General features: G+C 39.6%; 1 protein-coding gene across 2 annotated transcripts; it reads right to left on the minus strand.

Annotated features, from left to right (window-relative positions):
- Nucleotides 1-128: 128 nt before the first annotated feature.
- On the minus strand, nucleotides 129-14,039 carry sgsm3 (small G protein signaling modulator 3). 2 transcript variants are annotated; one of them, XM_067571115.1, is made up of 21 exons: nucleotides 13,952-14,039; nucleotides 9,334-9,423; nucleotides 9,134-9,219; nucleotides 8,704-8,767; nucleotides 8,218-8,429; nucleotides 8,001-8,108; nucleotides 7,228-7,371; nucleotides 6,810-7,005; nucleotides 6,410-6,555; nucleotides 5,926-6,159; nucleotides 5,544-5,726; nucleotides 5,169-5,324; nucleotides 4,997-5,051; nucleotides 4,833-4,882; nucleotides 4,476-4,628; nucleotides 4,290-4,360; nucleotides 3,917-3,965; nucleotides 3,635-3,720; nucleotides 3,345-3,467; nucleotides 3,039-3,099; nucleotides 129-2,319 (listed from the first exon to the last, which is right to left on the minus strand). In XM_067571115.1, exons 2-21 carry the CDS (start codon nucleotides 9,338-9,340, stop codon nucleotides 2,236-2,238), a joined length of 2,268 nt encoding a protein of 755 aa, XP_067427216.1. In that variant the 5' UTR covers nucleotides 9,341-9,423; nucleotides 13,952-14,039; the 3' UTR covers nucleotides 129-2,235. The 2 variants fall into 2 exon arrangements, with proteins under 2 accessions (XP_067427216.1, XP_067427215.1); XM_067571114.1 differs by having other exon boundaries at nucleotides 13,821-14,028.
- Between the last annotated feature and the right edge of the window lie 13,957 nt (nucleotides 14,040-27,996).

Below are 27,996 nucleotides of genomic sequence, written 5' to 3' on the forward strand. Positions count from 1 at the left end.
GGTCTTTTTCTATATTTGCATTTTCCTCAGATTTTTGTCATTACAAATTAAAAATCTTAACAGTATACAATTCATGACAGTGTGTAAAAAATATATTAAAATTGGGAATAACTCAACAGGACAATGAATGGGTTTTCCATGTGTTTATAGTGTTCTTTTCCAATATACTTTGTCATATTTTATGTACAGTAAGCCCAGGAGTGTTACTGTGTGGTCTCAGTCTTATAAGAGTCACTGCCACACAAGTTTTTTCTTTCAGTCGTACATTTTTGATAACATAATGTGATTTTTTACAGGCTACAATAACTTACCATCATGTAAAACCAGAAACTAAGTTGATTGTGTTTTCTGCACAAGGGAAAGTTACAGATAACAATGTAAGTTAAAAAAAACTCTTAACTGAAACTACATGACTATGTCAATCTTGTCACCTCCAAGATCCAATTGGCTTGGCAAGAATAACAACTGATACAACAAAATCTTTGCCTGAAATTAAAAGTTGTTTACACCAAATATCCAAAAAATATCACAACATAATTAATTATGAACAAACTTGTCGTAACAGATTACTCAAAAGTATTACAATTTTGTTCACATATCAATCCTCTTAAGTCCTCATTTATCATCTATTATTAGTCCACAGTTTGAATACATATCCACAGGCTATTCTTTGTTTTTTGATGCAGGTTGAAGTAAGTACTCGAGGTCAATTTGGAAATCAGTATGTCAAGATCAGAAAGATAAAGTTCTATGTCAAATTTCTTTAACTTACAAGGTACATGTAGTCACAAGCGACAGATGTGTTTACTTTCTATACAGAAAAACATGTATGTAACATTTATTTTGACTGTAACACAAAAAGTATTTATCTGCTTCATTTACATCATGTCATACAAGTGCAGACTGTTCACTACCACTCTTAAGGTAGCACAAACATATAGTCTCATATCACAGTTTAAAAGGCTTTACTTGGCATGTGCAACATTAGTATTTAAAGGCATACTATGCAGGATTTGTTGATTGCTGTTTGTAAACAACATTCAAAGTTGGCCCCTCCGCTCCGGCTCATTCTTTCTGTCTGCTCTTTGCCTGTATGAACGAAGGCGGGGCTGAGCTATACACACACACACGCACAGAGCAGACAGCAGTCTGCTGCAGAGCACAGAGTCCATAGCAGACAGAATGAAACAGACTTCACTTATACTTCACTCGAGTTGACTACAACTCGCTGCTGTATCTGTTGAACAAGCAGAACATCGGTGCTGTGTCCACCATTTTTGTAGCTTCCTCTTGTCTATGTCGCTACGTTTTTATAGAGTCCCACACTCACAGCCTGCATGCTCTTATTGGCTGGGGGCTAAACAACAACTACCCAAAGGCTGAAGGCCAGAAACATCCTGAACACAGCAAAATAATAAGAAAATACAGGTAGATGACAAGGTCTCTGTAGATACAGACACCGCCACAACCTTCTAGTGGGTCATAGGTGACGATTGAGAGGGATTATTTTTGTACAAGTCTATACATTGTTTTGTTTTTTTAAGGAAAATCCTGCATAGTATGACTTTAATGAAATATTTTGTGGAATTCATGATACTGAGGTAAGTAGCATTCCTCTCAAAAATAATTTGTAACATGTTTAGGAATGTTTTGGTCTTAATATTTTGGAATTTACAGGGTCATGTGGAATTTAGGACCATGCCAAAGGTCCAGTGTTTGTTGTGGGGTAACCTGACACTGCATTTTACATAGACACAAACCAGTGCAAGAGGATGTACTGTACGTCTCACTCCTGCACAAAACAAACACCCAGTTAGCTATAAAAAGCTGAACAGCCAGTGTAGTGACTACTGAAGAAATACTTAAGTGTTCCAGGCCAGTGGGTACAGACCGTTCTGTACTACAGGAGTGTTTTACTTGTAAAACTTCATATAGTTTCAACCATGTTGCAAAACCTCCTACACCGAGTCTGAATAGAAACTGTCTTGTAATTATGCACTTTAATGCACACATACTTCAGTTCATACCACCCAGTGGACCTTATGATGACATGAGAGTTTCAGAGTCATCATTATTTGGGTGTCATCATTATTTGGGTGTCATCATCATCCAGGGATAAAAGCAGACAATGGTGTCTAAGTTACAGTTTCCAGTGTGTAAGAAACAGATGAAGAGACAGATCAAATATACACACAGACACAGGACGGTAGGATTCAGAAGGTTTTTGTTGTGTGTCTAGCCATCAATGTCCCAGCTGAAGAGATGATGTTTCACCAACATATCCTGTACTCCCTCTTTCAATGGTCTCTGCTCGTTCTCCTGGAAAAGAAAGGACATGTGGACAACTATTACCTAAAGACAAAATCAACACTACATCAGAGAGGGTAATTCCAACATACTGCACTTCAGATTACATGCAAATCATCAATTTTGAAGAGGGCTGATGCAAAATGGCAGCTTTGATGTCACTGATTGGAGTCTGGCCAGAAGTACATCATGCTTTTAACTTTCAACACACAGAGAGCAATGCAGCAATGATTACTTTCCCTATGGTGACTACTATCACATTGTTAAATGTCAGGGGGCTTCACAAAATGAGAAACACTGATCACTGAAATGAGAATATCTAATTTACAAGATGAATGGTGATAACAACAGAAATTGGAGAGACTCAAAGGTGAAGTACAGCTCAGAAGTGCCAAGATAAACAGCTCTTCTTAACAGGCCTTTTTCATAACAGGTACAAGTTTTTGGTGCAGTTGCACCTTTACAACTTCACACAGTGAGTTGATTTGTGTAGATAAGTAAACTACTGTAATTAATCACTATACTACAGCATCTACTGTGACATGTTAAGAGATCCCAACTAAAAAGGTGATGCTGAACCAAGCACATCCATAACATCTGCCTCCAGAATAGGGGGTTTCTTAAACAGCATAAAGACAAAGTTTTCTCCCCTGAGGACTGATATATTGTCTTTGAATAGTGAGTTTACTACTGTTTAATGTAGGAATGCTGTGGAAATCCCCTTGACTCACCTCTTTCTTGTCAGGTAGCTCACAATCTTGGGAGAGACTGAAGGCAAACTTTGATAGGACCCTGAGGAAACAACAGTAGACTGTTCATTACATGTTTAATTATATACAGTGTTCCCCTCTTCATTTAATTCTCTGTTGTTTAATCCCTTTATAGATTACTAGTTGACATTTCAGAATACTGGATAGTGTGTGTTAGATGTGGATGCCAGAAATTCAGTACTGAGTTTGCAACCACACTGGATGCTTTAGCTGTTCTGATGTTCTCCAAATTGAAATACAACAGTTTTATAATAATGTGTTTCTTACCTGAGCTCACACTTGATCTGAACCCATCCAGGACTGCGAAGAAAGGACCACGGATGATACCATTTCTCTACAGCGGCCATACTGGAACACAACACCTCCAGCCATAGGTGCAGCACCTGCTCACTGTTGGGTTAGATAAATGTTAGGAACCAAACAGCCTGAGTGTGTGCATATAGCACATTTGCTCATGTGTGGACACATTTTTAAGCTTCTACTCTCTGATACCAGAGGGAGTACAGAGCGACTGTGATGATTTTAATGCTGTGTGTGTGTGTGTGTGGAAAACTCACTTGAGGCCGACGCAGACAAGAGACCTAAACTTGACATCCATCTGAGCGTGTGCTGTGTCGTGGCTCATGTTGACTGACTGCACTGCCTGGGAAGAGTAGACAGAGGGTGCTCATGCACTTCCTACTAACCTTCATTTCTACAGGCTGAATTTACAGACATGGCTAGGCCTCACTAGATAAACACTACTTTCAATAAACATTTTTATTGTTGGAAGCTGAGACAAGCTTTTTAGGTCCACAAAATACATTTCGCTAAAACTAATTACAATAACACATACTCACTCTGTATAGCAGCTCCTCTGGTGTTAGTACTTTCCCATCTTCATCTAACCTGGTTAATGCCAGAAGAAATTGTTAACCTTGCAATGTTGGAACAATAAAATACATCTCTGGTGTACATACTGAAAGTAGATTTCTCATTCCCCTGCTATAACACATACACATAACACTTGCTTGATTTTATTTAGGATTATATTGCAAATACATTGCAAGTGCATCCCTGACCACATATGAAAGTGTTTGGATGATCCAATTCCTAAAACACTTACTTATTTATAAAAGATTAAAATCCCCTACACCCATCTGTAATGTTTGTGTGAACAGAGAGTTTGACAGAACAAATGAAAACAGAATGATGTGTGTGTCTGTGTTTTACCTGTAGGTTTTACACAGCACCAGTCTGGAGTAGACAGAATTGAAGTCCCTCTCTACCTCTCTACTGGCCGCCTGAGAGAAACCCAGAGGACAAAGAATGATTAAGTCCTATGTAGGAATTTGAAACAATTGTAATATGGTGCCATGTGGATTTAAAAAAAAAAAAAAAAAAAAAAAAGTCTCATACCTCTTCTATGAATAACCAGGGGTGACAGGGCCCTCCCAGTATAGACGGTTTCTTGAGACCGTGCTGAAAGATGGCCTTCAGGGCCGGGCACAAAGTCCCTCTGGCCAAATCTGTCACTGCCTCCGTTACAGAGTCATCGCCTGCTAATGAGTACTGGGTACAGACAGAAGAGCACCAGTCAATGTTTATGACGCATTATAAATTAATATTCAGGATGCTGGAAGGGAAATGCTGAGGAAACTAAGATAAACACTGACAAATATCACATGGATTTAACTTTAAGGAACATCTGCTAGGCAAACCAACCTATTTAAAAGCACTGTGCCTTATTAAGCTGTAAATGAACTACTTCCATACCTCTTTGCTTCTTTCATCTAGAATCTCCACAAACTTTGCTGGGAACCAACCTGTTAAAGAGCCAAAAAAGTTATGTTAAATCAGCCTTGAGACAGATTATAAAAAAATCAGTTACCCATATGGCAACAGTAGATGTTGATACATAAAAGCACAGAAGCACAGACCTCTGAGGCCATTGAGCTCTCCAACCCAACAGTGTTCATCCTTCTGCGAGATGATCTGAGAGAAAGAAAATTACACAGGGACATGAATGGGATGTGCAATTTGTGTACATGGTTACAAACAACAGGAAGTAGAATTTCGTTTGTATGTGTCTGTGTGGGTGTCATAACTCACAGTGATGATGTCATTCTTCCTGAAGCCCAGTTCATCGTCATCGTGTCTCTCAAAGTCCAGCAATGCCTTTGCCCGTCTCCGCCGATTACGGGACACAACAAGGAAGTTTTCATGGTCTCGCTGGTGGCTTTCCATGGAGTAGTCAGGAGTCAGGTCCTACAGAAAAAAGGCAGGAGAAATGGTATCAAAAGTGTCTATACTGAATGCCATGATTTGATGGTATATTAAATTTAGGACTTAAACATTTAGTCAGACATGCTACTAAATGAATGGATGCCTCATTTAATGTCCCTCTCATTTTGGCAGATTGACTTATACTTGGTCCACAACAGGACATAAACCAGACTGTTCATGTACTGCAGTATGTGAACTCACAGTACTGGAATGGCGTGGGTCCAGACAATGGAAATGATCTGCAGTGCGGGCTATGGCCTCTCGCAGGGCAGCCACCAGCTCTGTCTGTTTTATGTTCTTGGACTTTAGAGCCTCGGCCTCATCCTCCCCAAACAGCAGGGAGCTCAGGGTGGACTTTCTGCGCAGGGACTGTCTCCTCACCACCTGCACATATACAAACACAGAATAAATTAACACACCCTCTAATTTGTCTAAAACACTTTATGGCAGTATCCAATGATGGTAATATGTGACTGTAGTTTGGACAGCTAAAACACAAACATCTTCACATTGCTTGTTTAATTTCTGACAAAAAATATTGATATTTCATCACACTGACTTTGTAAAGTCTACAGTGACTGACCTTGTTGAGATTGGAGTTGAGTATTGTGTTGTTTCCATTGTTGAGCTGGGCCTGTTCATTTAGGATGTAGGCTAGGTGCTTGTGTCGGTGGGCTTCTAGTGTTTCCTGGGACAGTGTCCCTGCTAGCCTCATAGCCTCCCCAAGAACTGCAGGCCCATCTCTCAGCTGGCTTGGTAAGTCTGACAGAGTGTTAAAAATGGACGCAGAGTTCTCTGATGACACAAGCTCCTCCTCCTGGGGTAGTGGAGTGAAATTCACAAGGATTAATAGTCAACATATAGAGATATTTTTGTTAACAAAAGGGAATAGTCGGTGTGGGACGGTAATATCTAGAAATAATAATGTAATGTAGGTAACAAAGAAATATCTGTTGACATAAAACGCTGCAACATGATCTTTGTATTAAAGAATCTAAAGCATCTCAGCACAAAATAAAATGTATCAGGAAGTCAAGAATCAGAAGTATGCAGTGTAGTGCAAATACCTTGATCTTGAGCATGCCCAGTGTGACCTGGAAGAGCACCAACGAGCCCTGGTAGAAAAGTAGGTCCCAGATCCTAAGGAGCAGACGGATGTCCACCACACTGGCAAATGATGTCAGGAACCAGTGCAGTGTGATCAGTGACAACTCTGGATGTATGAGAAAGAAGGGATTATCTATAATATACAACACCGTGTATATTCATTCAACACAGTCATTAATTCAGAAGAATTCGCTAACAAACTCAGACAGGTGCATCTCATAACTGTCATATTTTATTTGAGTTAAAACCCTTCAGAAGGCTACAAGGTACATTTAATGCCCATCCCCTGCCCTCACTCACAGTTACTTCTTCCATTCATCACAGCCACACATGCTCCATCTCTCCCTTGCCTACCCTTACCTATGTCATGCTCCTGCAGAAGGCGGTCAAGGGCTGGCAGGTACTGAACAATGAGCTGTCGGAGAACCCTCTGGTCTGTTTGAACACCCAGCAGGGTGGATGAGAAGTAGGATGGAGGGAGGAGGTCTTCAATCAGGGCGCACATCATCCATAGCACATCCTCCTCCTCCAGAAAGAGCAACAGACAGGAAACCACCTTGGGAGATCAAGATACAGAGATGGGGGGTGAGACAATGAAAAGGGGAACAGTGAAGATGGAAAAGGCAGGAGCAAAATGTAAGGATGATGTACAATGGAGGTGTTACTGTGAGTAAACAAAATACAAATTTTAAGTGTGTCTGTTTATGTGTTGACTCAGCTGACTGGTGTAATATAGTTGTTTACGGTGACATCAGGTTCTGTATGTAGGTGTTCTCACCATGCCAGTGCCTTGACAGTACCCAATGTCTGGATAAAGCCAGGCCAGGCCTCTCAGTACCCGTCTCAACCTTGGCACTCCAACACTGGTCAGGCTATTGAAACACGCATTGGTTGGCATAGTTCGTAACAGGTCCTTCTCTATCTGAGAGACAGAGGTTAACAAGGGACTGTCAAATCATTATTACAATAAACAGCGAGAAAAGTTGGGGAGAGGAGGTGGAGAAAAAAAAAAAGCTTTAATAAAGTCACATTCACCTTTGTTAATGTAAGCACCCCATTATCTAAGACCTATCTTGAAGGTATTTTCATTTCACTTAATTGTGACTTACCTGTGTGCTAATGAGGAAATAACACATTATAAAAAAGGTATTGCATTGACTTCACCCTCCTAACCTCCACTTACTGGCAAAACAAGACTGTACAGTTAATTGCACAAAAGCTCTTTAGCATGTTATCAGTGGGTTTTTTTCCATTTGAATGCACCATGGCAAATGTTGACTGCTATGTGTGTGATAGTGACAACTTCCACATACTGTGACATAATGTGCATACCCTGTGCAAATCTGCTTCATCCAATTATTTTTCGAGCTGTACAGTGTTTTAAGAAATCTATGCTTAATTGTGTCATGTATAAATAGGACTTAATTTAAATAGTTGTTTCTGATATTCGTTTGGCATGTTCTAAGGTAATAGTATGCTCTTTACAGTAGCTTAACTGCAATGGGAGTATGTTTGTTTACACAGACATGTACCTGCGGTTAGGGATTTTACCTGTTTAGCTGTAGTGGTGTCATCATTAGAGCTGTTCTTTATGATTTCTCTGTAAGAGATCTCTGAAGTCCTCTTCTTCTGCAGTGCTCCAGACAGACGCATCCATAGCTAACAGACAGAACATCGTTAAAGCTCTGTAGCTTCTTACTTATTACATTTAAAAGTAACTGGCAATCTTGGGCAGTGTTTTAGCCAAATATAGTGCCACTCTACTTACCTGTGGCCTCATGCTGTGAGGTATGCCGCCTAGCACCAGGGAACGAAGGCGCTCGGAGCGCGGAAGGACTGGAGCAATGAGCTCCCAGGTCAGGTCACCCACTGTGTGGTTATGGGTGAACTCCAAGTGGGCTTGCCAGCGCAATCTCTGCTGGGGGTCTTCACGCTGGGGTGAGCCTTCAGTGCCCAGCCAGGACTTGGGCTCAGAACCGTCTGAGCAAAGAGAGAATAATATATAAGGATATATTAAAAAAACACAAATGTTTAGTGGTATAAAATATTTTTTTCCCCACCAGCAAAGACCAAAAGTAGTGAAAGAGCAACTCAGTTAGTTGCAGTCAAAACTTTGAGATCACATGCACTCAATTGGTGTACATAATGCAGCCACTGTAGCCCAGATATGACAATTTCCATTTATGTTTTTTGAGAGGGTTTCAAAAAAAAAAATGGCAATGTGTACAAATGTCCATGTGAGTGAAAAAATTACCTTCAGTGTCCATTCTGAAGCCAAACTCATCATACTGGAGTTCATACTGTTCTGGGAGGTCTTTCTATAGAGAAAAACAAATAACATGCATTTAATTTAGTCCACATCTCATAAAGGAAAGATGACTTGATTAGAAAATAGTCAATAATAATGCTGAAGATGCGACAACAGCTTTTCTTACATCTTAAATGTCAGTTAGCACAAAAGTTCATGTGTCACAGTGTCACATGGACACAAGCTTCCTGCAGCGTTTTAGTTTGTCTTTATATTCTGTCACGCTAAGCAGATGTGTCACAGCCTGTAATGTTATCTTCCGCTATTTTGTTTATTAAGAGCTGACATGCTTTATACGAGTATTTTTTCTTTTGCCATAACATTTCTATTCTTATAAATACTTGGACATAAAAAACATATGAAGTTGCATCCTTACTTGATGGTACTTGGCCAAAATGTCCTGGGGCCACATGCTTGGAGTGAGAGCAGAGAAGGGCCCACCAGGGGCCGGTGTGTAGGTACCTAAAACAGAGAGACACTTAATAGAAACAGAAAATACAGTATGATACATGAAAAAGCTTTGCTGAGAACAAGAGGCACATTTAAAAAGACTTTTCTTCAAATTGAGATCTATACCTGACATGGTACTGGGTAGTAGAGTGATGTCTTCAACACGGAAAGACTACAGTCACTCTGGAGAAAAATGGTCAGCAGATAGTAGCCACTCTATGGAAAAGACAAACAGAGGAAAAGAAAAGGTTGGTAGTTCACTTCCTAACAGCATGTAGGAGTCTCCTTGAGGAGGACACTGAAATTCAAACTACTCCATGTGTTTACCAGTGAATGTAAGGCATAGCACAGCTCTGAGGATAAAGGTACTATGTTATATACAGTAATTGCAGTTAATGCACCACATCTGGTTAGCCAGCATTACGTACATTGCTGACTTCGTTTTTGATACGCAATATCTTAAAATCTTCATATTAAGTTTGTGCCTCAACTTCCTCTTCCATCTTGATTGCAAGTTATTACAGCGTGTTTTCTCTAAACTTGCCTGTTCTTGCCCTAAACACAGTTTGTTGTTAAAAAATGATGCAAGTACCTTCACAATGAAGAAAGATTCCAAACTTAAATCCAAAAATCCTGTCATAAAGTAAAGCTCCTTCTTCTAACAAGACTGAATGGGGAGGTTCAGAGGTTCTGTATAATTACAGTAAGTGAGGGAGGAAAAGATGCTGAGAGAGAGAGAAAGAGGAACATTCTGGTGTCTCTTGTCTTGGCCATATGACTGCTGTATTTACCAGAGGCTAATTAACTCGATTAACTGGTCTGTGTGTGTGTGTGTGTGTGTGTGTGTGTGTGTGTGTGTGTGTGTGTGTGTGTGTGTGTGTGTGTGTGTGTGTGTGTTAATGTTCTATTTTTAGACAGTACAGGTCCTGGGGCAAATTTTACAAACAGACCTATTAACTAGAAATTCATAACAAAGACTCTTTGTACATCACAACTGCTGTAATTGTCCTAGAATTTCACCACTAGGTTTAACTCTATAAGGCTTTGTGAATATGGCGCTGACAGCAACTTTCACTGCATGGTCCTCTTGTGAGGGCTACATGGGTGGTCAACAAATAGATTGCTCTACTGGCTAGTCCACAATTAGATAATCATAATCATATTTACAGCATTTTATTTGCAGGGTGAGTAATAAACACACAAACTCACCATGAAAAAACATGATCTTTCTCCTATTAATAGTGTGTTTTTATTTGATCACAATTCCTCTGTCAGTATTCCTTTGTCTGCAAAAATCAGCAGGCATGACATCCAATGAGCTTCAAAATAACAGTAAAATGGAGTCCCATTTTAGATACGACAGAATAGAAGAGAATAGAATATATCTTTATTGTCCACTAGGGTGGAAAATTGTCTATGGCTCACTGGAACATACGCACTTGAATGACCACAGAATAGTAGAGTTATGAATAACATGCTGCATAGAAACACATATTTAAACTGGAAGTCAGTGCCAAAGACCGCAGATCCAAAATACCCACATCAAATGAGCAGCTGTCCAAATAAATTTTGAGCACAGAATAATCACCAATCCCCTGATTATTGGAGCGTCACCACCATTTTTTTAGATTCAGAGCCAAAGCTTGTACATCAATCAAGCCATAGCACAGAGGGAGGGAATTTAGATGCTAATAAAATCCTGGCATCTTGGTTTCACATTTGTGTGTAGTACGGCTATCACTATGATGTGTCCGTGGCAACAAAGTCTCCAGAGATTCCTGCAAAAGTCTTCCGGTTTCTCCTCTTTCACCAAAATATCACAATGAAAACATGTAAATACGCAGTATAGCATAAGAGGGGACACTGTTTGCCATGTAAGCCCCAGCAAACATACAAAGATAGACACAGCATAACAACCATAACCTGCAAAAGAGGCTCACGAGCATGCAAACACCCCGCCAAAATGATTCATTCCAGCAGCAAGCTTGCGGCATCTGAAGAGGGATTTAGGACTTAAGAGAGATGAGAAATCAATTTGAGGTTTGGAGGATGGCCAAGTACTTTCAGGCTAGCTCTGTGTGTAGCTCAGGGGAGTCCTGGGATTTTAGCTACTCTCTTACAAGAACAGTTTAATCTCCTGCCAAGAAAGGCAACATGACAGAACCCCTACTGCAAACTGTTGCACATATTGACAATCTAACAGCAATATTCAGCTGCAAAAGTGAGTGTTGGCGCACAGAAAGCAGTTTTTCATGTCTAATCCTTGATTTCTGAGTCAATGGAAGGTATGGTGATCTCTCTTGAGAAGAATTATGGCACATCTGAAAAACTTCAGAGAGAAAGTTGAATGTCCATAGTCTAAATGCAGGTGGCTAGGTGTGGGCATCAACTGTTTCTGTAGTTGAAGGGTAATATGCTAAGATCACCTTTTAAGTACCCTATATAAACTCAAGAATAGAAGCCAGCCATTACTATCTGAAGATACTGATTTACCATGTAGGTTTGGTATATGTCGACAGATATGGAAAAAGAGATTGCAGCAAATAAGTGTTTAATAGGCTGCATGTTTATGTATATTTGATCCTTCTTTAAGTTTAATGTAGGCTATAGCCTACATTAAACTTATAGGCTATGATATTTATATATGAATATTTATATATTTTTCATTTTATAATATCAAAAATATTGGAGTACCTCAATAAATCTTTCATCATTATGGCCAAATTTGAAGACTCCTCACCAAAAAGTATGGAAAAGAAAATATATCTTATCTTTCCTTTTTTTAAATCTCAAATTAGAATATTGGTTTCTTCTGCCTCAAAAGTTGAGTATCAGTTGGGCTCTACTTAAGAAAAATAGAACCAACCAACAGTCCACAACCCAAAGACATTCAGTCAGACATTCATTACTATCATAGAGGACTAAAGACACCTGAAAATTTTCACATTTAGAAAGCTGTACCAGTCAAAAATTTTGGACATACTTTCTCATTCAAGTGAATGGGAAGGTCCAAACTTTTGACTGGTACTGTCAGGTATATATATAGTCTCTGCTATCAAGGTGTGTGAAAACTGCACTGAAACGCACTATTGAAACGCACTAGCAAAGCAATACAGTAAAAACCCATCCATTGGAAAACCAAACTCCATTCATTACAGTTAATGTTGTCAGTTGCATAAAAGAGCCCTAACACATTTTTACATATAGTAGTCTTGTTATTCATTTTCTCCCAAGGATGAAAAAGAAAGAAGAAGAAACCAAATAATTTCTGTTGACTTAGCAGAGGACTTGGCTGGGCCTATAACAGAAAGTCTTCCCAATTCTCTCTGAACAAAAGGAGATCTCCATTTCCATTGTTGAGACTGTGCTCAGCTATGTTTGCACACACTGGTCAACACCCTACTGGAAGAAAAGCAAAGATTTACATCCTGTTGTACAGACAGGGCACATGTATGGACATTGTAAACCATTCCTTTTACAACAGTGGGAGCATATCTTTATTTTTACCTTCTTAACTGGGAGTGTTTTCCTGTCTGCCTGCCTAGCTGATACCCCCTCCCCTACCCAAACACCTCCTCCAGTTGTTCTTCACAGTAACCCCAACAATGGTGACTCATGTTCTCCTCCTGTGAATACGCCCACCTACACAGCCATGTATGCTTAAGAATTACTGCCTCATTCCCCGCCAAGTTAGCTTTGGCTGAATAATGATAGACAGGACCTTGTTCACTTTGGCAGACTGTTTTTTTCCATCTCTCTCACACACACACACTGCCACGCGTCACATCTAGGCATGTGCCACTGTGGTTAACTGGATTGTCACTTCCTCAAGAGCAGGGAAATAAGAAGATATGGGGAAAACCCTCCAAACCCACAACTTTACAGAGAGCTTAGAGGTAGAAAGACCATTCAGCAGGGGAAAGGAGGTTTTATAACAACTTACAGCTCTAAATCAGTCTACTTTAAAGCTGTGCAGCCTTCTGTACCACAGATTTATTTGCAACAAGCCATACGACATTAGATTACATACAGCAACAAGTGACTCTACTGAATTTGGCATTAGTGGTTAGAGTACACACAGCAGAGCAGCACATGTTAGGATGTAGCAATTATGGTAGTTTTTTTTTTCTATAAACGGCATCATTCATTAGCTTTTAAGGTGTCACTCTTAAAGCAGTCGTTTGAAGGTGGTATGCACACATGATAAAGCAAAATATCAACTCAGGTGTTAGCAAAGTATTCTGCTCACTTGGCGTTACATTATGACGGTCACGACCCTATAGACAGCATATGTTCATCATTAGCAAAACTACGTCAAACCCCCGGCTGACGTCAGTTACAGCCAAAAGACTGTATAATGAGCAATACTTAATTTTTCAATGGCAATATGTTTGGTCGACTGCATTTAAATGTTCTTACACATGTTACTACATAAAACGCACAGCACGATAATAAGCTTTGCATACGAACTGGTAAAACTGCTAACACCCGTCTCAGGAGCCTGTAATGTATTCATTCTAAGTTGTCAGCTGTTAGCCATTATACATGCTAACATTAGCATAAAGCTAACAGTTACATACCACGGTGTGCAACAGCCTGTTAGCTTCACTTACTGTGACATTATTCTAGTGAAAGCACACGGTTGTGGTTTATGGCAGACGTGTCTTCTGTCGCTGGAAACGGGAAAACACCATATGCTATGCCATCTTTCGTCCTGTATTTGTGAATTCCCTGCGTTGTGCACCTGCTAGCGACGTGTAGCTCCGTTGTATCCTTGCGCTTCTCACGGTTTTCCCTTTCCATCCGGAGAAGTAGTTCCACATCCCGGAACTACACTATTTACTGAAAATATCCTTCCGCGCAGCAATGGATGACGTAGGCACACGACGTTTATTTGTTCCGTTCATTCATTATTTCTCTCGGCCTTTACCTCATTCATCCAGCACGAAAACCAACCAGTCACGATTCACAACAGTATTAATCATAATGTGAAATTAAAGCAGCAGCACCATCAGGACAGTTTATCGCCAACAAAACAGATGGTCATGGGAGTCTAAGTCTGTATTGATGGCTGTTACTTTTCTGTTTATTTTGCTATTTTAATTGACACTTCAACCTTTTGAGCGATGCCTTTTTACGATGTTTCCCTAAGAGCAAAAAAAAAAAATCTGTTTTATTGTTTGGTCTTTGATCATTTCATGACCAGGTTTTTATCTAAAAGGTTCACATGCCAACAAAATAACTATATTATCAAATATTATTAATTAGTATTAACCAATGATACTGGCATACTTCGCTTACCCCTAAGACTGAGCATGTGACCCACAAATATTAAATTAACCAACATATTAAATTACTAAATCAAACAGGAAGATATGTTTGCTTGGTTTTTCCTGGATATGAAAATAAAAGAAAATAACAGAAATAGAAGAATTAGGTTGCAACATTGAATCTTTTTCAAAATAATGAATTTTGCAATCATTATGTTGTATCAATCAAAACAATGATTGATACAACATAATGCTTTTACACTATTGCTCAACAACATGTCTCTAGTGTTGTGATTGCACAGCCTTCTTCACATTGGCATATTCATCATAGTTCAGCCACTGAAAGAGAGACCTTAGAGCATACTGTATATGTTCCCTTTATTACAGCCCCCACAAGCTACCTCCATCCTCCACCTCCACACACAACACACACACACACACACACACCTAAAGATATTATAATTGCAGTCTTGGTTGCTCTTGTTGCACAAACTAGCCTTAAGGGAAAGTACCATGTGTTATCTCACGTTAGTTAGGGTACAGTGGAAGTCAGCCTGTAAATGGGCATTAGATCCCAATAATAAGCTTTTCTCCTATCTCACAGAGGATTCATGCGTGACAGTAGCTTTGATGCTTGAGCTGAAAATTTTGCAGTGAGAGAGACTGCATTTTGACTACTTGTTTTAAAAGATAAGATTGTGTGTGTGTGTGGATGTGTGTGTGTTTGTGTACACATGTACATGAAAAGACATGTTGTATAGCCTCCTGACTCAGGAGCCAATAACCCTTTATGCTAATCACTTGTGTCTCTGGCTTTACCTTCATATCAATTCATCCCTCATTTCCTACATTCTTCCTCCATTTTTACTCCATCGTGTCTTACATACAGTGAAAAGTTACTTTATAATTTTCCCCCAAAAAATCTCTTTCACCTTACATAGCCTTCCCTCAATCTCTCTCTTCCTTTAAAATGCTCCCTTCTGCCTCTGCCTTCTGACACATCAGAATGATGCTGCTTTGGTCATTCCAACCCTCTTGCACTGCTTGCATGCTCAGTTTACTGCACCATGCCACAATGAGTCACATCATTAAAATGCTGCAGCCTAAAGTCGACCTTGCCCACAGCTTGCCGGCCACAAAGCCTTAATAGTGCACCGGTCCTACACATCAGAGTATGTGGGTGTGGCACGGTTTGTCCCTCTCTGCCTCCTCCTTCCACCTCCTCTAGTGCTCATCTGTCTGGCTGTCTTCATAATTTTTTGATGGAGTGATGTGCACTGTCCAGCAAGCCCTGGATCTTACACTGCGGTTGCTATGACGTCAGACAGAGGCAGAGAGAGGTGGAGGGAGATGCCAGGGGAGGAGTGAGGAGACGGACAGAGATCGAGAAACACAGAGGGTGGAAGGATATGTGGGAGAGGGTGGGAAGAGAAACACAGCTGTGATAAGGGGAGATTGAATGGAAAAGATATAGGAGGATGAGCAAGAGATTTAAGCAAGATGGTGTGTGTGTGTGTGTGTGTGTGTGTGTGTGTGTGTGTGTGTGTGTGAGTGAGTGTGCTTAGAAGAGGGAATGATTAAGGGCAAGGGTAAGGTGAGGATTGCAGTGAAAAACAGAGAAAGTAAAGAGAAGAGAGAGAGCGTGGGCTGAAAGAGGCGTTTTTCTGAAATATTGGTCATGAAGCTACAGAAACCTCAGGCTCCCAGCCTTATACACGTGGGTGGGTTATTCATGAACTCTAAAGTGAGCACACACACACATATACAAGCACACATGTTCAAGTGTTATTGACCATGCTCATTGGATCAGATGAATAAATATTGATTCATATGAATGAGCAGATTACCATCAGTGAGAGGAGAGAAGAAAAGAAACAGAGAGCAACACTTGTTCACACTGAGTCAATTTGCTGCCGTCATGCAGTTTTTCTTCAGGACAGAAGATAGCGCTGTTGCATTATATCAAGTAGCACACAATTAATCATGTATGTGTGCCACATTTGAGTATATTGTAAATGTAAATGTATGTGTGTGTGTGAGTCCCCACATGTGCGCATGCATGCAAGCATGCATTGATGCGTATGAAAAAAAGGCTTGTGTATCGGCGCAGTTCATGCATATTCATTTGTATGCATATGCATGCACACATATGTGTCCTTACCATGTCATATGTGTGTGCTATGTTTCTCTAGCATGCATATTAATATCACAATAGGCTGTGAGTCTCTCATATGTCCACATTCTAATATTTCCATTTGGATCCAGCCACAACATCATTCAACTTGAAGCCATTGAGCCAGAACATGATACAGTCTACATGACTCCACTGTCATATCATAACAGCATAGGGCACTCCTTAGCAACACAGAGTGCACAGGTTAATGTAACCTCCATGATGTGGCCTCTGCCATTGGTATAATTTGCACCATTTATGGATATAAGGCCAGGATAGACTAAGTCAGGCTGAGTCTCTTGGGTTAGATCACGGGGCTTTCACGCAGATGTTCCTCCAGTCTCAGAGGACCTCTTCTGTGATGAGGGGGATTGGAGGTAAGGGGCAGGGGCTATGCATTGGAATGGCAAATTCTTTCTCTTGGGTGTTTTAATGGCAGTGGCTGTTCTTTGTATTTATGACTCTGTGTTTTTAGCTCTACTGTATATGTTTCTTCTTTTCTTATTTGTTATTTATGGGTAGGCCAGGGGGGGAGGAGGAGTGAAAGAGAAAGAATGACAGGAGTCTCACGGGTATCATGACATCTTTAATGCACTTCTATACAAATATTACATTTTCCCTTTTTTATCTAAGCCCGTTTTATCATTTATGGAGGTCAAGTCATTTGGGAGATTGTGCACTGAGCAGCCAAAGTACATACAGTACAAAAAAACACACTCGCAGGAATTGATTTGATGTACAGGAGGTGAGTAAGATGATGGACGCAAAGGTCAAAGGAAGTAACGCTGAATGAAAGAGAAGGGAAGAGTAAGATTTGCAGTGTGAGATGTAAAATACAGAGCTAAAATGGGAGATAGTAATCATTAAGCCGCAGCAGAATTTGTAGATGTTATTTTCACTGCGGCATATAAAAGAGCTGCATTAATGTACCACTGCAATAAAATCCTTCTATTTCCAACCCTTAACAAAGTACTAAAAGAAACCTCAGCCACCAGACTACCACCATAAAAGGAAATTGGACATCAGACTGCAATATAACAACAGAACTGCAACGTGGTATCCTCTGAACTTATTATAACACTCATATATTATAGATTTATGTTTGCCTACAATTTCATTACAGTATAGTGTCTTTACTTGTCACGAGCGATGAGGGATGTGCTGTTTGTATAGCAATTCATTCTGTCCATCTGCTGTAGCCATTGGATGGGTGGAAGGTCAGTCATTATTTGTCTTAGTGATAGACACAGATGAATAGATGTTATAGCTACATAAATCCCTCTAACCTCCTCCCTTCCCTCTTGTATTTATGACCGTGTATGTAATGCTTGTTAACCCTTGAACCCCTCACTCTACAGTGTGTCGGACTGTCTGTCTACGTATGTGTTTGTGTGCCTGGTCAGATTAACTCACAGTTGATGGATATTTCTAAAAAGAATGTGGGACATAATCCTTTATGAACTAGAAGATTAGTATACACATTTTTTATGTCATTTTACAGTATGTCAATACTCCAATCATCAGACCGTCCACTGTGCATGTAGATTTTAAAGTGAGACATGAGTGCAGGAGTGAGAACTCTGATGTGGCTGGGAATACAAAGATATAAAAACCTTTTCCTACCATTACATTTTCTCTCACTTATTGTGCTAATTTGTTTTAAATGTAATAACAGTAAAATTGAGCAAATTGTTGTCTATGGAACCCTGCAGAGCCTTGAACTCTCATTGTGGAATTCAATGTTCCACAATAACTGTGAATTACCTCTTATTGTGACTGAGCTTCCTTTTTCTCCTGTTGTTGTTTTGCACTTACAATATAATGCTTTCATGCTGATGATTTAAGTCGCGGTGAAATATGAACGTAATAGGAACTCATATTGGCATATTAGGAGTTAAGGTCTGAAAAGGTTTTGTGGCATACTACCCCCTGTTGTTATGGTGTGGGCGTGAGGGTTTCTTTCATCTCACTGTCAACCAGGTTTCTAGCAGAGTATAATATTGTATATTGGCTTTAGGGATTTGTCTTGCGCACAGCTCATTCACATAATCATTTCCCAGTAATATTGGCATCATGGGAAACCGATGGCTTTTGTCTTGTATGATAGGTTGTCACATTTCCATTTTCTCTGCACACTTCATGTTCAACTAACCATTCAAGAAATATTTCAACAGAAAGCAGTGGGTGTATGTGACAGCTTGCTTCACTGTTCTCCGTGTCATAAATTGCTGAACTCCCGCTTTACGGTTTTCTCTGCTGCTGCACTCTGCCGCACTTATTGCCAACTTACAGTCTATATGGTCAAATTGCTGCTTATCAATGCTTCTTAGCATTTCATAAGAAAAGTTTGTCTGCTTCAATGAAATGATGCTGAAATGATGCTTAACTTAATCATTATCTGTCCCATGCTTACATTACTAGCTTCCTGCTTTATATCAGGTGGACTGTTGGGTTTAGCTGTATGCATCTTACTTCATGACAGGAGAAAGGCTGCTCAGATTTCATTATTATCACCCCCGTTTTTTTGTTTTGTTTTGTTTTTTTGTTTGTTTTTTTACATAATTCAGCAGTAAATGCAACCCCCCCTCCAAACACACACACACACACACACATTGTTTAGGCATATTTTTGTTGAAAAATTTATATTGTTTAATCTAACTGATACAAGAAGCGTCTGTGCTTCTGACTGCAGAAAAAGATGTGTATGCTAATTGTGTCATTTATGGAGATGGATTGAGATGGTGCCCACTGTACCTTGTTTTTTATCTCTCCCATTAGTCTGTTAAAGAAAGCAAAAAGTAAGAGAGAGCAAAAACCTAAGGGGAAAGTAAAGGTCTCTGAGAAAAAGTAAGGATAGGAAAGAGGTCACGACTTACAGTATATCTACACATCTGTGTATGTGGGTGTGCACATCTATGTGTGTCTGTCACTAAGTGCTGGCTAAGAGGATAAAAGAGCAATGTGCCCTTGCTCCATATGCTGACTTGTAGATGGATACTCATACAACCATCTGCATTGACAATAATGGATGTAATCAGTAATGTAAAGAGGTTGATACAAAACCTTAATGGGTAAAAAGCAGGAAGATTAGGAAAATTTAAGAGAAAGTCTATTAGTCAGTAAAGTTGCTGAGTTAACTGACTGAATGCACATCTTTGTGTGTGTGTGTGTGTGTGTGTGTGTGTGTGTGTGGTAATATAGCTACGAACAACAGATGGTCTTTTGTCATAGTGTTCTTGACTACTGCCGGTGTCTCAAAAAATACATGCAGTGTCATTTATAAATATTATATATTTTAAATAGAGAATAACATAATATCATATATTATATTATATTATATAAATCTGTTATCCCTGATCCCTGATCTCCTTTTTTTAAATCAAAATGTCCTCACATTTTCTTATTTGTTGCTGAAACTTCTTTTCTTTACAACACTGTCAAGGGTAATCAGTGTGTCAGTCAGCCTGATCCATCTCACCTTCTCTGAGATGGCCATGTTTTCCAAGATGCGCAGGGGTTCCCATTCAAAATTATGAAGAGACTGGAAGGACAATTTTATTCACAAGCATGACTCTCCATCTCTTTCTCTGAAAGTTACTCATCCATGGTCCCAGGCTATCAGTAAAAACTAGCTTCTTCTATTGGACCCCGCAGTCCCCAGTCCTGTGTAGTACGTGCTCAGTATAAACCATATTCCAAGTACACTGGAGAAAAGCGCCTCAATATTTTTTAATATTTTTCTAGTAATATAGCAAATGAAACAGTGAAATGGGAATAACATGTGCAAAAGGTCCTGCAAATGTCCACATTTAAGCCACAGCAGAGTCTATTTTTTAGAATGATTTGCCCATCTCGGCAGCATTATCACCCAGCCATCCCACCTCACCCTCTTAGTGCACCTATGCATTTATAGATAATGATAAATGATGACACACAGTGTGAACATTCATATCTTAAGCAGTAGTTACTGTGGTGTCTGATAGAGATCTTTTGGCTTGCAAGCACAGATAAAAATCAGGGGGAGGAAGAGCACTCAGTGGTGGTAATCATTGATAATGGGAATGAATGGGGTCCCAGCAGCCCTGATACACATCGGCTGATAGAGGCAGTGCTGTTTACTTTCTGTCAACATTCTGGCTGCTGATAAATGCTGTTTGGTCTTTGTGTGTGTTGTGTGTATGAAAGAAAGAGTGACTATGTGGTAGGGAACATATGTGCATTGAGGTATTGTGGCATAAATAACGTGTCTCTACATACATTTATGTAGCCGTATAAAAGGTCATGGTCATGTGTTAGTGGGGGTGTGAGTGCAGGAGCAAAGTAAGGTTTGCAACCTTCAGCAAATCTTCCAGATGAACTCTCAGTCCTGGTTAAGAAATCATACAAAAAGCTCTTAACAGTCTGATCCACTACAAAACACAAGCAGCAGCACATAGATTGCAGTCCTGTTTTATGGAAATTAAACATGATTAGCATATATCAGAATCAGAATACCACCAACATCATCAAAAAGAAAAAAAAACAGTATGAGTATGTAAAATTGTGTCACGTAAGATTAAGTTAAAATGCTGGGTGCAATTTGGATGCATGAAATGTTACCACTGAGACTTCATTAAAACCTGTTTTGAATAAATACATCCCAGTGGGTATCTGAACCAAATGAGAAACAGTACCTACAAGATTTCTCCTTCTGTAGGTGAAAATATGCAGCGTTGTACAAAAAAACACAGATAAACAGAGACCATTCATTACCTAGATTTAGGTTAAAACAAACATACTACACATATGTGTGTTCGAAGACATGTTAATGAATATGTAATATAGTCTATGCTCAAATATTCCTCTTCACACACACACACACACACACACACACACACACACACACACACACACACACACACACACACACACACACACACAATCTTAACATCAATTTCTTCTTCCCATTTTAACAAACTATGAATAATTCATATCTATGTAAATTTTATACCATGATAGTAACTGTACTGCAGATGAAGTGCTTAGCAGCTTTGACAGGAAACTTTACCTATCCGAGGAACTCTGACAAGCAGAGAGAAATTTCTCGTTTCAATAATTATTTAACTATCTGAGTCAACATTTTATACTGGCACACTTGGCAGTGATGAAGTTTCATGTCTTGTTGAATATGTCTATAACAGCTAGGCCCCTTTTTTTATTGATAGACCTGTTCAATAGGTCAACATGTGTGTCGGGAGCTGTGAATGCACGTTTACCGTCAATTCACATTCAAAGTACATGAAAAAAGAGAGAAGGTGGAGTTTAAAAAGAAGAGGAGGAAAGAAAAGGTGATAAAAAAAATACTTAGTCATCATGCATTTGTGATGTTATGGAACGAGCATGACGGGTAGTATGAATAACAAAGAGAAAAACCTTTTCAAACCTCATTTCAGTGGCAACAACTTAACTCTGTGGTAAACTAGAACAATCTTACTGAACCATCCTGTCTCATCAGTGTCTGTGTGTGTGTGTGTGCATCCATTTGTATTTGTGTGTGAGAGAGGCATGGCAGTGAGCTTTGTGCAAATGGTTTATTTATTGTTGTGAAATGGCCCTATAAGCTTCACAACTCTTGTTCACTGTCTGACTGTGTCTGCAAATTGAAATATCAACACAAGGTTCAGACACTGCAAACAAGCCCTCAGTTTGAAAGGTAGATGTGGTGTTTATGTCTGTTAATGTCAATATACCTGTCAGTGTCTGTGATGCAATTAAATGACGGATGTAATGCCATTATGGATGGCCTACAGTAGTGTGCAGGTTTTTCCATTTGTACATTTTCAATGACATACAGTCAGCCAAGGTCTGAAGTTTCTACTCAATGAAAGTCAAATAAACATAAGCTGTTTAGAAGCCAAGAACCACTTACTTGTATGCACAGAACAATTTATTAAGTGTTTTTAAACAGTATCTGTATTGTTTTATCAGTTTTGGATTCAAGAATGAAAACTTATTAAAATAAATGACAAAAGCAGTGTTTCACAGCCCTCTCTGGTTGAAAGTTACAAGTGTGTTGCACCTCTAACCACACCCATTAGTGATGTCACAGTGTACTGACCAGTGCTGGACAGTAATGCTTTACTTTGTAACAGGTTAGAGTAATGTAATTACTTCTTTCAGTAACAAGTAGTGTAAGGGATTACAATTTGTAAATTACATTACAGTTACTAATCCCATTAATGCTCTGCTACTTTTACACTTGGAGGTCAGCGTGCCTACTGTCTTGCCGGGATTAATGGAGAGTTGGTATCAGTGTGGTCTCTGCATGCAGCTGACAGACTGCTCCAGAGAAGCAGAAAAGCCAAAAGTTGTCTTATTCACATGTTGTGTGATCTTTGCTGTCAGTTTGTTAGCGCATACTCCACATACTAGCTAATGAATGCTGAAAAGGTTTTTATTTATTAATTCTCTAGATGCGGCTTGCCTTATATAAGTATGAATAAATGCACATCACAGTGCACATGTCCATTACCCATATTATATGTGCTGTTGAGAGGACTGTGTGATGGTCATCAGTAAGGTCCCTGGTCATCAGCCTGATGGTGCATGTGTATATAAGGTATATTTATTTTGAAATTGCACTCAGACATGATTTTCAAGTAGTTACATTAAAATTAGGCATAGGGATGCCAATGATACAGGTGGCCAGAATGCACCGAGGAATGCAGTAATGTGCCACATTAAATGTAAATGTAACTTTTGTTTGTTGACAATAAATCTCCATAGGGCCCCTTTAAGTGCTTTACTCATGGCTCATCACTGAGACAGGAATGGTTTTCTACAACCTGCATTGCATGGGGTCAATATAATGTGTTAACCCATTCAAGAGCTTAGAGTGGTTGCTATAGAGATCATCTGGTGAAGGCAACTGTTGCATCACATTTACTCTTGAGACAATGTTTATCATCTCTGCATTTGTCCGTGTATTCAATTTAAAGCCTGTTAGAGTGCTTATATGATTTTATAACATAATTTATAAATGAAAGTGTGAAGTGTAGGAAAGAAAAATGTAAGACTGAAACTGAAATACTGTTTGTATCGCATCCTTGCCTTTTTCCATTTTGATGTCAATGCATACAAAAAGTCAGCCTTAAAAGAAGGTTTAATGTTTTTACTTACTTGCCAGTGAGATGTCAGACCAGTGCTCCCCTTTTCAAGCAGTCAGAGCAGACTTTTTCATGGCGCTACCTGGGTTTGATCAAATATTTAAGACACTCCTTTCACCTCACTCATCCTAGAAGCTTCAGCACAGGAAATCAAATATTGAAAGTCTGTGTTTTAATAAATAAGTTTATCATGCTGCACACACATGCGGTTACACACGGAGACGCTTGTGTGCACATGTGCAGCCATGCATGCAAAACAACATATCTACATAAAATACGCAGAGATGCGTCTAACAGAAAAATACACACCCTCTGTAACACACACACACACAAAATAAAGATTATATAAATGCTGCTTTTTTTCAGACATAATATTCCTTGGCCAATTCTTTGACTGCAGAGAATTTGTTCCAGAAGAGGTCAGCCTATAGCATTATATGATCCTGATTACGTTTGTGACTCTGCATGCTGCCTTGTTATCCCCTTTCCTCCTAAGCACTGTATAAACAGGGATCCCACAGGGATTAGAGCATCAGGGGGCAAAAATACTCTTCCTCTTACATTTGATATGCGCTGACATGTGTATGTGTGCATGTACACTGTAAGTGTAAGTGTGTGGAAAGGACAGGGAAAACATTGTTTATGTACCATATACATCCAGTGGCAGCACTGGGATGACACATGCACTGTGGGCACTAATGTGAATTAGAAGCACATGTGATATGACTGCAACTGACTGTTTTCAGTCGCTGGACAGTAGGGATGGGACATATGATCAATTTCTGAGTAAAGTATGTACAGTGATACAATTACTGCAGACATTTGAACTTTGAACTTTTCTGCTTTCTGGCAGTTCAGCTCTTTGCCCATTGCTAGTTCACGGCTGTTGGACATTTGAATAATTTGCCCTCTACATGAACCTCTATGAAAATCTCATGAATCTCACTATTTATAGTGACTGTTAATGAGACGTTGCATTTACTCTCAGTACTTAAGTGCATTTTTTCCTCAAACTTATCCTGGCAACACCGTGCAAACCACAATATTCATGCATGAGTATGTGTACATTTTAATCCGTATTAAACTGAGTATTTGTATTCACGTGGACATGTGAACATATGGATGTGAAGCTGCCTCAGCAACCCCAAATCTGTCCTGCAGTCCTGTGTGTTTGTCAGTGTGTGTACCGATTCATATTTCAGGAAGCTAATAGCATAGCCGTCGCTGTTCTGTCTGACACTTAAGATCTCCTGTAACTCATCTAATGTTTTTCCCCTCCCTCTTCTTCCTCCCTTTTCTCTCCATCTTCATCGATATCAATCCTCTCATAGTGTCTCTTGCCTGCTCTCAGCAAAGATTAAAGTATGTCTGCCTGCCTCTCTCCTATCTCCCAGTCATTTGTCCATGCCTGCTGCCCTCCATCCTCTCTCTTTTTGTCTTTCAATACATCTGTGGCTTTCTCCCTCATTTTTTCTCCATCGCTGCTCATCCCTCCATTCACCTCTTTTTACCCACTCACCAGCCAGCCCCGTCTGCCCACTTTCTGTCCTCAGCTTCTCCACCTGATAACAAGCAGGGTAGTGCAATGCTACGCTCCGCTGACTCCCTTCCCTGCTGCACACCGAGAATGTGAATGGTGTTCAGAGAGAAACAGGAGACACACACACACACACACTCTCATGCAATCCCTGCACAGCAACTCGAAACACTCATGTTCATGCATGGACTGCAAACACACATGTAGCTATTAAATTTCACACACGCACACACACACACACACACACACACACACACACACACACACACAGACACACACACGCACACACATATACGCAGTGGAAAGTGTTTGATTTATCTATTTTCACCATGAGTCATCAGCCCGGTGAGAGGCTAGCACCCGCCATGAGGTAATGAAATTTAAAGCTGTCTTTCACTAGCTAGCTTCACTTTCAATAGGATTGCTGAAGCAGCAAGACATGGATATGAATAATGCCATAATTCATGCCTAGAACATTAATTTTTCTGGTGTGCCAGCTCTAGATCCCTGTGAAATGTTTTGCATAGCTCAAGCCTGCTCAGTTGCCCTTGTGGTATTCTAATAAAGATACATGAAAATATATACTTTATAATGATACAAGAGGAGTTTGGAGTATTTTGACGTGAAGAGGAAGCCTGTCTAAAGTTGGTTTAATGTTCATCTATATTCTGACGTACAATATTGTGGAAAAGCTTTCTTTATATAATGAATGTATATGTGCGTGTGTGTGTGTGTGTGTGTGCGTGTGTGTGTGTGTGTGTGTGTGTGTGTGTGTGTGTGTGTGTGTGGAGGGGGGGTTATGCTGGAGGTGCATTAATTCACACAGCAATGAAAACCAGAGGAGACAATATGGTCAGCAGATGACATTTTTACAAATGTGACGTCACATACACACTGTATGGCTTGATAAAGAGTACAGATGTGTTTGTATACTTCAAGTCAACTGTGTCAGTTTGAGTGAATCAGAGTGTTCACACTTTTAGCTTCTGAGCTTATTTTGGGGTTATTTAAACGGCAATGTAGTTTTTATATCAGCTCAACCACTATGAGAACATTCTTACCCAGCAGACCAGCTGGTTCATACCCAGAAAACAGCAAACATCCGCTCAGTTTAATTGTTATTGAGCTGACTCTGAACTTTGACCTCCCTATGGAGTGGGAGAAATAAAGAAAATGTTCCTATAGGATCAAACCAATGTCACTGGAAAACAAACAAACAACAACAACAACAAACAGCCTGACAGCATACTTTTTTGATATATTTTGTGGTGTTCTTCTGCCTTAAAGAATTCATGGTTACCCACAAGGGCAGAGGTGATGGACAGAGTGAGAGAGCAGGATAAGATGATCATGACAATGAGCAATGAGCTGAGAGTGAAAGCTATACTGTATGAGAAAGAGATAAATAATGTAGGCTTAAGTGATAATCTCTACAAACAAATATCTGCATATGAATGCAGAATCTGTAGGCAACGGGACAAGATTTCGGTACCAGAAGCCTTCTGGTTTCTGTTTGTAGTCTGTTTGTAGTATTGATCAATCACGTTTGAGCAGGCTTTGGTTGTTTACCATGCAGGTAAATGTTACCGGCGCCAGACCTAGGGGAAATCTGGACCAGCAGCAAAGGTTACACAGGCAAGGGTGCACTGTGTAGCCGATAAAAACATGGTCTGTGGACTGTGGATTAATAAGGGAGAGAGCCAAAGTTAGCGTCTTGCTCTAGCCGATGCTCATTTAATATTGACACAACAGTATAAAACTGTACATATTTCTCAGTTATGTCAGTTTCCTGAAACCTACAGCTTCAAGGTTCATATTTCACATTCACACCAAAACATGTTACAGAAATTAAAAAATGTTGAAACCAAATTCACAATAAACAATATAAAACATTTTGTCAAAGAAAAATAACTTCACACAAATTCAAAATATGACTTACATTTCTAAATAAATAAGAATAGGCTTAACTACAATATAATGTAATATATGTATAAAATATAATATACAGCACAAAAATTATATTACCCAAAACACACATTTACTTTACTGACATTACTACCATCACTCCTATTTTAACACATACACCACAGTTACACTCATCCTACACTGATATGACGTACACAGAACCTTTCTGCAACATTAGCGTAACACTCACTTGCACTTGCACTTAACCTCTTAACAAAATGGCGTGACTCTGCCTTGTTAACGAGCGACCGGAAGTGAAACTGGTTTGAATATAGCATCTCTATTTACCATTAACTCGCGACTGACTGGCTTATACTCTAAAACAATCTTTTAAACACATTTTCATATGTTACCACATGCAAAGGTCTGTAACTTTCACTGACAAAATAGTAGAAAACCGAAATTCACGGAGGTAACTATTATCAATGTCGGCGCCCACGAAACATACAGCAACAAAAATACGTTTCAAATACATCTCTAAACCATATCACAACCTCACAGAACGATTTGCAATGCATTTACATTAGCTAGTAAACAAAGCTAATCATAGAAAAGCAAGTTTTAACATACCTGTGGATTAATAAGGGAGAGAGCCAAAGTTAGCGTCTTGCTCTAGCCGATGCTCATTAAATATTGAGCTGCGCATGAGCAGAGCAGATACAAGTGACCTCCCTCAGGTATCCACAGTGGCATTAGAGC

This window comes from Thunnus thynnus, chromosome 17 (genome assembly GCF_963924715.1).
Source record: "Thunnus thynnus chromosome 17, fThuThy2.1, whole genome shotgun sequence".
Classification (NCBI taxonomy): Eukaryota; Metazoa; Chordata; class Actinopteri; order Scombriformes; family Scombridae; genus Thunnus; species Thunnus thynnus.